This window comes from Pygoscelis adeliae, unplaced genomic scaffold (genome assembly GCF_000699105.1).
Source record: "Pygoscelis adeliae isolate BGI_AS28 unplaced genomic scaffold, ASM69910v1 Scaffold361, whole genome shotgun sequence".
Lineage (NCBI taxonomy): Eukaryota > Metazoa > Chordata > Aves > Sphenisciformes > Spheniscidae > Pygoscelis > Pygoscelis adeliae.
The window spans coordinates 654,266-666,994 of record NW_008824187.1 but is presented as its reverse complement, the minus strand read 5'-3'; the positions used below and the strand labels follow the sequence as shown (position 1 = coordinate 666,994).

At 38.4% G+C, this 12,729-nt stretch overlaps 1 protein-coding gene across 1 annotated transcript in view; it reads left to right on the top strand.

The window, feature by feature from the left end:
• Positions 1–2,720: 2,720 nt before the first annotated feature.
• Positions 2,721–12,729, top strand: part of PARG (poly (ADP-ribose) glycohydrolase) — a 66,251-nt gene continuing 56,242 nt past the window's right edge. Inside the window, exons 1-5 of the mRNA XM_009334615.1 lie at positions 2,721–2,783; positions 5,317–6,300; positions 8,793–8,979; positions 10,136–10,258; positions 11,576–11,668. Of these exons, the coding sequence (XP_009332890.1) occupies positions 5,360–6,300; positions 8,793–8,979; positions 10,136–10,258; positions 11,576–11,668 (1,344 nt within the window). The 5' untranslated portion in view covers positions 2,721–2,783; positions 5,317–5,359. The remainder of the gene's footprint in view (positions 2,784–5,316; positions 6,301–8,792; positions 8,980–10,135; positions 10,259–11,575; positions 11,669–12,729) is intronic.

Sequence of the window (12,729 nt, the reverse complement as noted above, 5' to 3'; positions counted from 1 at the left end):
CCGGGTCCGGTGGCGTGGGGCAGTGCTTCCCTTTGGAGACGGCTTCGGGTACAAGCATCGCTACCCCGGCTTTGTGCCTGGCTCTCGACAAACTTTCGGTAACAGCGCGACCGTCCCGGTGAGGCGTGAGCTGCTGAAGGTAGCGGTGTTTCTTCGTACGTGAGAGGCCAAATCCTTGCCGCGGGGGAAGTGCCGGTCAGCGGGGCGTTGGGCCGGGCTGCCGGGGCGGGGGAGAGCCGAGGCCGACGACGGGAACCGGCGTGGGCATGTGGCCGCGGGCCTGGGGCGCTGCAGGTCGTGTGGGGTGCCCCTCCTGCTGTGTAACGAAGCCGCGCGGAACGAGTCCCCGCGTGGCTTCCTCAGGTTATTTTTATTTGGAGCTAATGCTGTCAAAATAAAACTCTAACGCATGATGAAGTACCTGTTTCAGGAGTAGAAAGGAATGCAGGGAAGGGAAAAAACCCGGACAGGCTTGCTATGGTCTTCGGTTGATGAGTTAAACCTCAGTAGCCAGTAACTAGGAGGCAACTTTGAGTAGATAATAGTTTGAAGTTATACATGTGCACTCCTACAGAGTGATAAATAAGAATCTTCTAAAAATTCCGTTGTTTTCCCCAGTGGTAGATTCTGAGGAATGGTTTGTTTTATGGAAATCATTTGGGGAATCTTGAATAGAAATTTGGAGACCTCTTTTAAAATAAAATTACACCAAAGTCTGGTTTTATTGTTTACACTGAATGTAAGCATATGGTATCTTTTTGTTGCCTTTTATGTTTTTATCACCTTATCTGTAGCAAAAAGAGAGATTAGTAGTATTAAAGAAAATTGATGTGTGTTGTGTTGGTTGTAGGGCTTAAATGGCTAGTCCGGTGTGAAAGTTCTGACCGAAGCCGTTTCATTCTGTTCTGCTGCTGCTATCGTTTCTGTTTATTGCGCTAATGAATCAGTATGCCTTCCTCAATGCAAGTTTATACTTCAAGAGGTAGTCAGCTGCCTTTGAAGAGATTTATTCGTCCCATGTTTTAACATGTCTCTTCAGGTTTTTTTTTTTTCTGGCCGCTTCTTTCCCCTTTCCTGTAGGCAATTTGGGTTAACACTTAAAATATAAGAAGGTGAAATTTGGTAAACAGGATGACTAATATACTTCGGTTTTAGTGAATCTTTAGAAATAAAAATCTTTTAGTTCATAAAATCCACCAAGCTGTTATTTTTGTTGAGTGGGGTGAAGCTGAGCGTTTGTTGAAAAATTGAATGGCTGAGTATGGGACAGGTATCCTTGTGCTTGTAATCTGTATACAGCTTGGCGTTACTCCCTGGTGACCTAGTCGCATGGTGGCAATTTTGCACTATTGTTTCTGCTGTTTCAGAAGAACTTAAAATGATTTAAACACTTTCTGGAGATTACTTTTTCATTGTAGAAATTCTGTACTTTTGATGAGGATATTTGGTAACCAGCTGTGGAAAAGTGTTCAGGGCCTCGAAGGTTAGGGAAAGCTTTTATGAAACAATGTCTCTTAAGTTACCTATGGCCTAAGCTACCTACACTACAAGTTACACAACCTCCATTTGCAGTAAAATGCTGAGTCTTTCCGTAGTGACTACTAATCAGAATAGCCAGATCTGCTGTACTGGTTTTTAAGTTCTGCAAAACTACTGTTGCAATAGGGGAACGACAAATTTTACTTACCCGGTTGAAAGCAGTGAGTAAACACCTTGCACAGTCAGCGGTGGCAGGTAGGTAACTTCTCTTGGCAAATGGAAAGAAAGGGAACTGAAGCTAGCTGCCAAATTTTCAGAATTACCTTTTAAGTAACAACAACAAAACTAAACTAAAAAAACCCCTTCTTATATTAATGAAGATTACTTTCCAGTTGTGAACTAACTGCTTTGAGGTTTTTCCTTTCCTCCCTATTCCCACCCCCACCCCCCAGGTCTCTACATAATTAGTTCATGTGCTGCTGTTCTGTTGAAAGCTTGTCTGAAGTGCAGCATCAACAGAGATCACGTTCACTGGAGCCGTGTCATTGGTAGTAAATCTGAAAAAATCACGTCCTTCACATTTTGTTGCTGTTCAGGGGAGTAAGCATTGATAGGCTTTACAAATTGTTTGTGGATGGAGGGAAAAAGAAAAAGTCCTTTTCGCAGCACTTGTCACTTCTAATGTGTACACAATCTTTATATTAAGCCTCATGTTTCACAGTATGCTGCATACAAATAAGGTTCTCGGCTGGGTCTTCTAAGATACCTAGTTGTTAGGTTTGTGTTTGTTTGTTTTAAGCTATGTCATGTTGCCTCTTCATTCCAAAATTCAGCAGAAGTCTTTCAGGGATCACTGTGGTGGTGGTAATTAAAGGTGATAATGAGAGCTAGAAAGTTCAAGTTGCTTTTTTTTTTTTTCCTTAATCTAGAGATTCACTGTATGTTTTAAAACATATTAAAAAAAAAACAAACATTAAAAAACCCCACTACACACCAAGCCTGGTATTTATAAAGATTATTACAGAAGCTACAGCTGCTGACTGATACAAATTAAATATTGCATCACATGTAGTTTTAATAGTGTTAGCGTCTGGATGCTCCTTATAGTAGAGATGATAATGAGGACTTAATTGATGTGTTTTTGTCTCTGTCCTGTACAAGTTATCTTACTCATATGCAATCATGTTGCTGTTTTATCATGTTTCATGTAATAATGCAGTGAACTGTGGTTTTTCAGTTTGTAAACAACGGACAATTACCACTTGGTTGGAGAATAAAGGACCCAAGACAACTGAGTCCAAAAGGTAAAATGTACAGCATACCTATTTGAAAGTTGTGTTCTTTGAGTGGGCCTGTGGGGAACTCGAAAGTGCAGGTTGCCAGTACAGCTAGCTACTGAAAAAAAGGCAACCCCATTTCTGCTGCTTTCCTTACCTTGGCACATCCTCTTGAGTACAACTAACCGACAGACTTTCACTACCAAAAGGTAACTGGTCCCCCACCCTTCCGCTCTAACCCCCAAACCCAAGCTTTTTTGCTGACTTAGCTTCCTGAAGCACTTCACTGTTCAGGTGAATAAATACTGCTGCTCCTGCAAAGAAAAAGATGGGGACTTGCATCAAGGGAAGGCAAAGCGGGACTGCTGCTTCCAGCAGCAGCCAACCACTAGATCGAGTCAGCTGTAATATCAGACCATGTCCTTAGTCAACAGCTCTGCTTTTATTTTTGTTTAACATAGGGCAGTTATGGATTTTGGCTGACGGTCCTGCATTCAACTCACAATTCTGTTGTTAATTTACAGACAAAAGTCTGGTTTGGTTCGTCTCGTGGGACTGTGATGGTAGTATAAGCATGGGCAACTTGATTTAATTTGGGCTATAATTTACAGGTGCTCAAATGTGCATTCACGTTTTTTGTGAAAGATGTTATAAAAGTTTTGCTGCTGAATGGCACCAGGTAGAGTTTGATATTTTCTGCTGATGTAGTCTGTCAGGAGCAATGTTTGCAAGGCAGCGTTAAAGTTAAACTCTTAAGAGTTCAACTATCTGGTACAGAGGAATATCAGATATTATTTTTTCTATAATTGCAATTGTAAATGTGCTGGTTTATTTTTCATTGATGTTTGTTAATAAATAGAAATTGAAATCCATAGCAGGGCTAAAATAGCTAGGAAAATTTGTGATAATGATTAATACAGAAGTACAGAGGGCTCAATTACAGGCTCATAGGTTGCAGTAAAGCAAAGATGTTAAGAGGATGCTTAAGGAGGGAATGAATTTTTTTTTTTTTTAAGATTCCCTGTAGAGTATTGCTTTTATATGCCCTCCTCCAGCCTTTCTGACAGGTTACAGCCTAGTCAGTTTTAAGCAGCAGGTTAGTCATATAAACACTTCATGTGCCTTTCTATTGCAGCTAACATCACAATTTTGATTTATTTGGATTTGAACACTGTCTTTGTGTTAGAATTGATTTCTCATCTTAAGTTGACAACAGATGTTGTCAATACCTTTAAACAGTCATTTACTGAGATGGCAGCAGTGACATAACTTTCATTTTTGTTCATCAGAATTTTCAGTGCAGGAACAGATGCATAGATGGGGAGTTAAATTATTGTAACATAAAACCCTCTAAAATCCTTTTGTCTTCAAATAATCTTCTTATGGGTGAAGTTTCAAGCTATCATCTGTTGCTCCAAGCCCCCCTTTTTTTTTTTTCTTCTTTAGTGGTAAAGGTGTGAATGCTATCTTTTTATCCAGCGTGCTCTTTTAGAAGAGGATCTGTTATTCATCGAGAGAATTAATACCTTCAGGAATCTATCAGGATGTTCAGTTGCCGATTTTAGGATTGTGAGATAATTGTGTATTTTCTTATTTAGTGTAGATGGGAAACTGGGCAATGACCAGACATACAGAGTTTAGCGTGCTTAGTTTACATTGGTTATATATGATGTTGTAACAATACATTCAGGAGAAGGTATTGTTCAGAGTGATGTATTCACCAAGGCTGGTAAGGTTTTTTCAATATTCATATGGCGTTTAAGCGTTTATCAATACACTGACAGAAAAATTAGTACGTAAGTGTGAAATGACTTTCCAGTGTCGTCTTGAAAAGTTTCATCTGCTCATACAAAACTTGTTTCACTTCCCTGTGTAACCGTTAGGACACATTTCTTTCTGTTCTTTGTGTAAGACAGCGCAGGACAAATGAGGTTATTTTTCTCTTTAAAAATAATAATTGATTTAATGTGTCTTTTTTATTATCAATTCTAAATATATTTTACTCTTATGCTTTTGTATTTTGATTTTTTTTTTTAAGAGTCATGGGCTGCTTATAAAAGTGAGGAAGTAATAGGATGTTTTTGAGACTATGGACTACTGTGTCCTGCTCTTCCCAGAGCTACAAATTCATCTTTTAGGGGATGACTACAAAACCATTGATTTCCTTGCTCGCTGTATTTAACTGATTAAAATGGAAGTTAAGGAGGACTTTATCATGACTTCTAACTTTTTTCATCTGGAGAAAAGAACTAAATAATAGCTTAATACTGTTTAGATTTGAAAATAAGGATAATGAATCACTGGAATAGATTTCTAAGGTAAGCGACTGATTCGCTCCTTTGGAGCCTTTAAATGGAAATAGGTTGTTACTGAGCTGCATTACCCGGTGCGGTAAAACTTGTTGATCCTGGTAGTGTTCACTTACAGAGTATAATGGGTAAAATCCTGTAGTTTCTATTGTATGTTTATAATCATTCCTCTAAAAAAAAATAAATATATGTATACACACAGAAATTTCATTTGGAGGTAAGACATTAATTCCCTTACTTCTCTTCCACAGCTTACACAGCAAAATTAATAACAATACTGAAGCAAATCCCAAGATGACTTCCATTAAAAAGGAGAACTTTTGTGAGCATGATGTGAAAAAGCTAGAGAATATTTGTCAGCAAAATTATTCCAAAATATCTGTGGAGGTTGGTGCAAAGCATGTAAACTCGCCTCAGACAGGCAGCATGTGTAACTGGGAGGCTGAGGACAAAGATCCAGTCTTAGACACAGAGCCTGTGAAGGGGACGCAGTCTGGAGACCTCTTTAAAAATGCCAACATCGATCAGAGGCACAAAACTGGCAAGCAGACTCAGAGAGGCTGTGAAGAAAGCAGTGACAATTGGACTCAGAGGAAATTATCATCAGGCCGGTCTTTGAAAATGGGAAATACAACGCTTTCTTCAAAAGACACTGAGACAGATGGACAGGTGGCTTCATGCAATTCACAGAAGCTGAAGAGTTGCAATTCTGTCTGTTTAACGGGTGAACAAGAAGAAGGGGATGTAGTTCCGGAAAGTCCACTTTCAGATGCTGGTTGTGATGCTTGTGTATCTGATCTTGGAGGTCCTGGGAAACTGAGCAAATGTCAGAGCAGTTCAGGGGATTCACCTGCTTTTGAGAAAGAAAGTGAACCGGAGTCACCAATGGATGTAGATAATTCTAAAAATAGCTGTCACGGGTCAGAGGCTGATGAAGAAACGAGTCCGTTTCTTGATGAGCGAGAGGAGATTAATATGTCAAAATCCATAAACAAATCTTTTAGAATTCAATATGGGGATGCTGAACTGGAGTCACGAAAGTCACGCTTTTCTGCCAAGGGCTGCGAAAGCTTTGAGGAAATAGATAATTCTGGTAAAGAGGACACTCTGCATACAAAGTCACCTGGGATCTCTCCTGCTCCATCATCAGAATGCAAAGGTGCAAAACAGGGTGTGAAGAGAGACTCCAAAATCACCTCTCACTTCATGAGGATACCTAAGATTGAGGAGAAAAGGTAGTGTTCTGTCTGCCTCTTCATCTGTTTTTTCACGCTCGAAAACTTCTTTGGCGATAGCACTTTGGAGGCTGGATTGCATAAAGAGTTTTGCAAAATGTATGTTAAGACACAAAGGCAACTGTGATGTGAAGTAACTTATTTTTAGTGGGACTGCTTGTGATTTTTTTAAAGGATATGTTTGTCCAGTGCAATTTTTTTAAATCATTGGAGATCTGTTAAAATTGGGAATTAAAGACACTGTAGGAAGTTGATTATCAAAGAAGTGATTTAAGACCATGGGAGGATTTTTAATGCTTGAAAATGAACGGTGGTACAGGAGTGCTTTATGGAGTGTAGCTCTAGCATTCATTATTTCATTCAGAATACTTGAGGATACTGATGTTTTCTTGGTTTTTCTAGTTTCATCTGTCAAAAATACTGAATCTGTTTTGTTGAAGCATCAGTAGCACTCACTGATGCTGTGATTGAAATAGACATGAAAAATTTCACTTTTGAAAGCAGTTGTAGAGATATGTGTGAGTGTTTTGGGGGATTTTTTTTTTTGGCTTTATTCATAATTTGGGAGGAAGAAGGACTGGTGATTACACACTACAGCAATGGAAATAGAAGCCCTGAGCGTGACCCAGGACCCCGTATGCTAGATGTTGTGTAAGGACAAAAGGATAATCTCTGCTCTGAAGAGCTTGCTGAAGAGCTTAGATTTCAGTGGGAGCTGAGAAAGTGAATAAACAGCAAAGGAGTAAGCAGAAACAAGAGGACTGTGCGTGTTGGTGTAATAAGCAATTATCTCAGTAGACTCAAGTCCTGGAAGTAGGGCAAGAAAGTAGTTTTGCACGTCTTTACTGGGAGGTCCTTTCTGGATGTGAGGAGCAGCGCAAACCATACCTTTCAAGGAAACGAAGAGGGTGGCTAACTAGCGGCAGGAGCTTGCATTTGAGAAGTCTTAAGAGATGAGTAGGCTGAGAGTGGATTTGGAAAACAAAAAAAGGTAGTTCTTAGGAAAAATGGATGGATGAAGAATTTGCTAAAAGAAGTATGGAGAGGGGGGTCATAAAGTTTAAAATGATGGGTTTAGGGAGTACTCTTTTCACTAACTTAAATGAATTGCTGTTGTAGCGAAGCAGCAGAGGTTGAGGCTTGTGTTTGTCAGTGCTAGAGCATCGCGTGTTACAATAAGTCGTGTTTGAGAAGGGAAGCTCATGCAAAAGTTCTGCTGTGTGGATAGATGGGAATCCTAGCAGTGCTTTATAGAATAATTAGTAAGGTAGAGTATGAGGCTGTAGAGATTTTTTTTTTTTTTTTTGGCCTAAACAAGATGGTGTGATGGTTATACACCTCAGTGCCAGACAAAATAGTGGTATTGTATATAGTGCTTAAGAGGGCAATTAGAAAATCTTAAAGCTTTCCTCCTGGTTTTCATTAGACCAGGTCTACAGCAGATAATAAAGTGGCTCAGATCTTAACTTGCAGAGAAAGTAGTAGTAGTGTATCAAACAGGTTTCAGTCATCAGTAATGCTATGCCAGAATGATCCTTTGGCTCTCAGATGAGCACAGCGGGCCTGTACCCAGTGTCATGCCATGGGGCTACACCATTTGCATGTGATCGGCCAGGTTGAAGGCATTGTCTGCACCTGAAGATACTGGCATATGCATAGACGCAGCGAACAGGTTGGACAACATCTTTATCCAAGGGTGGAGTAAGTTCACTACGGGAATTTAGAGGTCTAAATAGTATCTCAAAGTGTAGGCTTTTCACTTGTTTTGCATTTTCCTCTGAGAACTTTCTCTTGCATGAGAAGCATCTGGTATGTTACATCAAACATACAGCAAGTTCAGATTTTTCTTCCCCAAAACATCTCGGATCCATGCAACTACCCTTGATCATTAAAGAGGATTAGTTCATCTGCTCTTGCATATATTTGAATTTTGCAAGTGTTTTTTGGATTACTTTTAAATTTCTACTTCCGTTGCAAGTATTGTATGCCTGGCGTGAAAAATACAACCCTAGTGAGAAAGGGTGATTAAGAAGTTTATCTTTTTTTTTTTTTTAGTTTGAAGAAGGAATATGTGCATCTGTGCATGCACACGTGTTTGTTTTCTAACAGCTGAGAAGGGGCTGTAGAGGGTATCCTGACAAATGCAGACTGAAGGGTCTGTCTCCTGTCCCTGGATAAACAGATCCTCTTGGGAAAGAGCGTAACTCTGCAGGAGAACCCTGCCCTGCTAACATACTGTGGTTCTGTGAAGGTGTTTGTAAGCCTGTAGAGAAGAGTGTTTTGGTAGACCTCATGTACTTGCTTGTGTTGGGGAGGAGGAGGTTGTTGGTGGCGGGGGTTTTCCCCCAAATAAAGCTTTGGCCTGGGGCCACAGCAAAGGCTAGCAAATAACCGACTCTATTATAAACCTAACCCTGGAGTGGAAGTTTGTGTATTTGCCTGCCAGGTTTTTCAGTGGAGATAATATGTTTCAATGTATTTTATTTTACCAGCAGAAAAGAAAAGTGTGAATTCAAACCCCAGAGGCCAGGAAGGAAGATTCCTAAATATATGCCACCTCCTCTTCCAACTAATAAGAAGTGGTTTGGGACACCGATTGAAGAGATGAGAAGAATGCCTATGTGTGGGGCCCGTCTTCCTCATCTGCGACCCTCAGCCAATCATACAGTAACCGTCAGAGTACGATAATTCAGTGTATTACCTGAAATCAAATTTCTTACTGAACTGTTCAATAATATGAAATGCCAAATATTAGTCTTATAGTATTAGCAGGTTGTGGAAATCTTTCTTTGCCGTTCCTTGCAAGCGGACTGGGGCAACTGATTTTCCTGAAAATTTACTTTTCTGATGCACAGAATTAGGGTATTAAGATCCAGAAGAAATGTAATTATGGTTTTACTGCCTCTGGCTTGTTAGGGACAAGTATTTTTCTTTTGCATGGGTATGTGCGTACTTCCTTGTCCTGAGTTGTAAACTGTGGGAATTTAAATACGTCTGCAAGTAAAATTTGTACTTCAACATTTTCATGTTATGTTTTCATTTTAATATAATTCTGGTTTGGGTTCAAGATATACAAAAGACTCAAGATATTCCAGGTATGAAAAAGACAAAGAATGAAGAGGAGTTTCTAGCAATTTTACCACTGCATTTTAGATCAAATATGATATATTTGCCTTTAATCCTTTGGAGTAGTATGCAGTCAAATTATTGTTGAAATAAAACATGTGACCAGAAACCTGTAGGATGATAAATCACAAACAAAAGAAAAGCACATTAAGTTTAAATGCAAGTTCTGAGAGAATCGCTGCTGCCAGAAGGCCGTATAGCAGATGAAGTCTTTAAGAACATCGTGTTATTTCTTTTTACATTTCTAATATTCTGTGAGTAAACTTGAAATATTGCTATATCTGTAACGATTTCTCATCCTCTTCAGTATTAGGTTAAAAAAATGTTATTTCTGCACGTGACTATGGTTAGATTTGAAACTACATTTTAGAAATATTTGGATGAAACTACATAGATACTTAAATTCATAAATGAGGAAGTATTTAGCTGATAATTGGACATTGAAATAAAGGTAATACATAAAATTATTTTGTGTGTTTCAAGACAAGGTGGTGTTACTTTCACCAAGTATTACGTAAGAGTAACAGATGGATTTTTTTCTAACTGAATATCCATCATGTGGTCAGTTTGTAGCTTTCTCCTTTCCAAAAAGGGTGTCTGTAGACGAGAGCTTTTTTTTAACTATGTTTTTGCTTACTTTTTATTTCTTCCATTTAAAAACTTGAAAGTAGAGTCTGAGCTTTTTCCCCCCCCTCCTTCTGTGTTGCAGGTAGATCTCATGAGGGAAGGAGAGGTGCCTAAACCTTTTCCAACTCACTACAAAGATTTGTGGGACAACAAACATGTTAAAATGCCCTGCTCAGAACAGAATTTATACCCTGTGGAGGATGAGGTAAGATAAAGTATTTACAGTTGTGTAATCAAATAAGTTTGTTTACATATAGATGAGTTTTCAGTTTACAGCGTTTGCTCGGTTAGCAGACTGAGCGTGTGGAATTGGAAAATCAAATAGATGAACATACCTGGTCTGAAAAGCTGGGTTCTGGGTCATGATGCTTCAGGCAGAGCAGAAGACTTTCCCCTCCCCCAGTAATTATTTTACCTAGCCATTGATTTGATGGTGTGTATATTTCTGTACTTCTATGGAGAAGCTTACACTCCATATAAGTTATATATTTATATACTTATATATTTATATGTTGGGGTTTTTTTTTGGTGAAGCAATTCGGGACGCCAACAGATGTGAATGAATTTGTAATCACATTCTGATTATAATACTCTGTCTGGTACTGCTGATAGATTGAGGTGTACCTGTCTGCTGTTCTGCTAAAACAATGGCAGAGAGATTAGAGTTGGCCCTGCACGGTTTGTTGACCTGGTATTTCTTGTCACTGCTCGAGACTTACTTAAACATACCCACTGAAATACTTTAGACTGTGGTGAATAAAATGAGCAAGTGTGTCCTGTAGTGAAGGCTATAATGATTCTTGATACTTGAATCTGGAACAGAGAATTTTTATAGCCTCTAGGAAATACTCTGTCTTTTCATTTATCAATTTTACAGACACAGTACAAAATGAAATTAATTGATGTTTCAGAGATAAAATGTTGATCTTTGTTGCCAGTTGAGCAAGATGAATTGTCTCTGCCCTTGTGGTAGTCTCATGTGAAATATCATTATTGCTTGCAATGGGCAATAAGACTTTCTGTTCAGGAAAAATATCACAGGATGTCTTAGATTTGGGTTGGCGCAAGAGTCAGCCCCAGCAATATGTTTTTATAATGTGTCCCTTATTGCTTTTAATATTACATTTTTATAAAGTTGCTTCAGTTTATGTTTTTGAGTTGTGGATTTTATAAACTGTGGTCATGTTTTATCTGCAAAATCCACTTTCTTCACAAGGAATGTACTGAAAATTCTTTGTCCTTGAGATAGCATGAGGAAGAGTGCTGCGTATGTGAAAAAGAGCTCTTTATGAATATGTGAATGCTTCAATTAAAAAGGAACTCTTAAGGAAGTGAAGTGCAGTGGACTCAAAGTTACAGAAGTACTTTACATTACTCAAAATATGTGGTTTATTTTTAAAGAACTTCACAAATAAAGCAAACTATTTAAAAAAAAAATGGCAAGGAAGACAATTATTAGTAAATACATCTTTCTGTTTTGAATAACTTAACTCTGACTTTGTTTTGGGCTTTTGTTTTAAAGAATGGAGATAGAACTGCTGGAAGTCGATGGGAACTAATCCAAACTGCCTTACTTAACAAATTTACTTGCTCGCATGATTTGAAGGTAAGCTTGTCAATTTGAAATTGTCTATATACATATAAGTATATTCAGGCTCTCCGTGTACTGTTAGTGATTCTGGTTCAGTCCTATTGGTTTAATCACTTATAAAGATTAATTTTAAAAAGTCTATGCTGTTCAAGGGATTCCCTAATGAATTAAGGGTCTTAATTAATGAGTCTTAAGTGTTACCACTGAATTTATTAGGTATTATTAAAATGAATTGTCTTTTATATGTCTATACAAAGCTGATTGTTCAGCGGTATCTACTAGTTTGCGGTAAATGTAGCGTGTCGGCTTTTTCCATAACCAGATGGTAGGGCGATGCGCAGGTGAGAGAGTTTGAAACAGTAAGTGTTCACACCAGCATACACCACTAAAATCACAACAATTCAAGCTGCTGACAAAAATCTGTAAATTTTGGAGACTAATGCTCTGTTGATAACTCTTACAGTTCTCATTGGCTTTTAATGAATTGTGATTTGGAGCAGCTTAAAATTGCTGTAATGTTTTTTGTGAAGAAGAATGTAATTTAGATTATACCTGAAAGGCAGGGAAGGAGGAGGATGCAAAAGCTACAGATAAACTTTAAATGAATAAATAGTGCTCCCCTGGCAACTAATGAAACTTCCCTTGATAATACTATTTTATATGGTATTTTTTCTTGAGAATTTTTTAAAGGTGGTTGTTGTTGTACAGGGCCTATTTAATTTCATCGTGGTTCTGATTCTTTAAGTTTGTAAACTGGTAAAACTTCTGCTATATTTCTGAGGGACACTCTTTTGGTATTTTTAAAGAGAGCAAGCATGGGGTGGGGAATGTTTATGTTGTGTGTTGTAGGCAGATCCCAGCATACCTTATCTTGTTTTGTGCTAGGAGGAGAAACCTGTAGACTAAAGCTTATTCAATGCTAAACCTAAAATACAGGATTCAGTATCATGGAGTCGCACCGTATTAATACAATTTTATGGATTTTGGTAGGCTCTGTGACAGGCTTTAGCCACTAGATGGTACTGTTCCTTCAAAAAGGAAATTCCATAAGATTGTTTTTTTTCTGTTAATAAGTATCTCTCAGC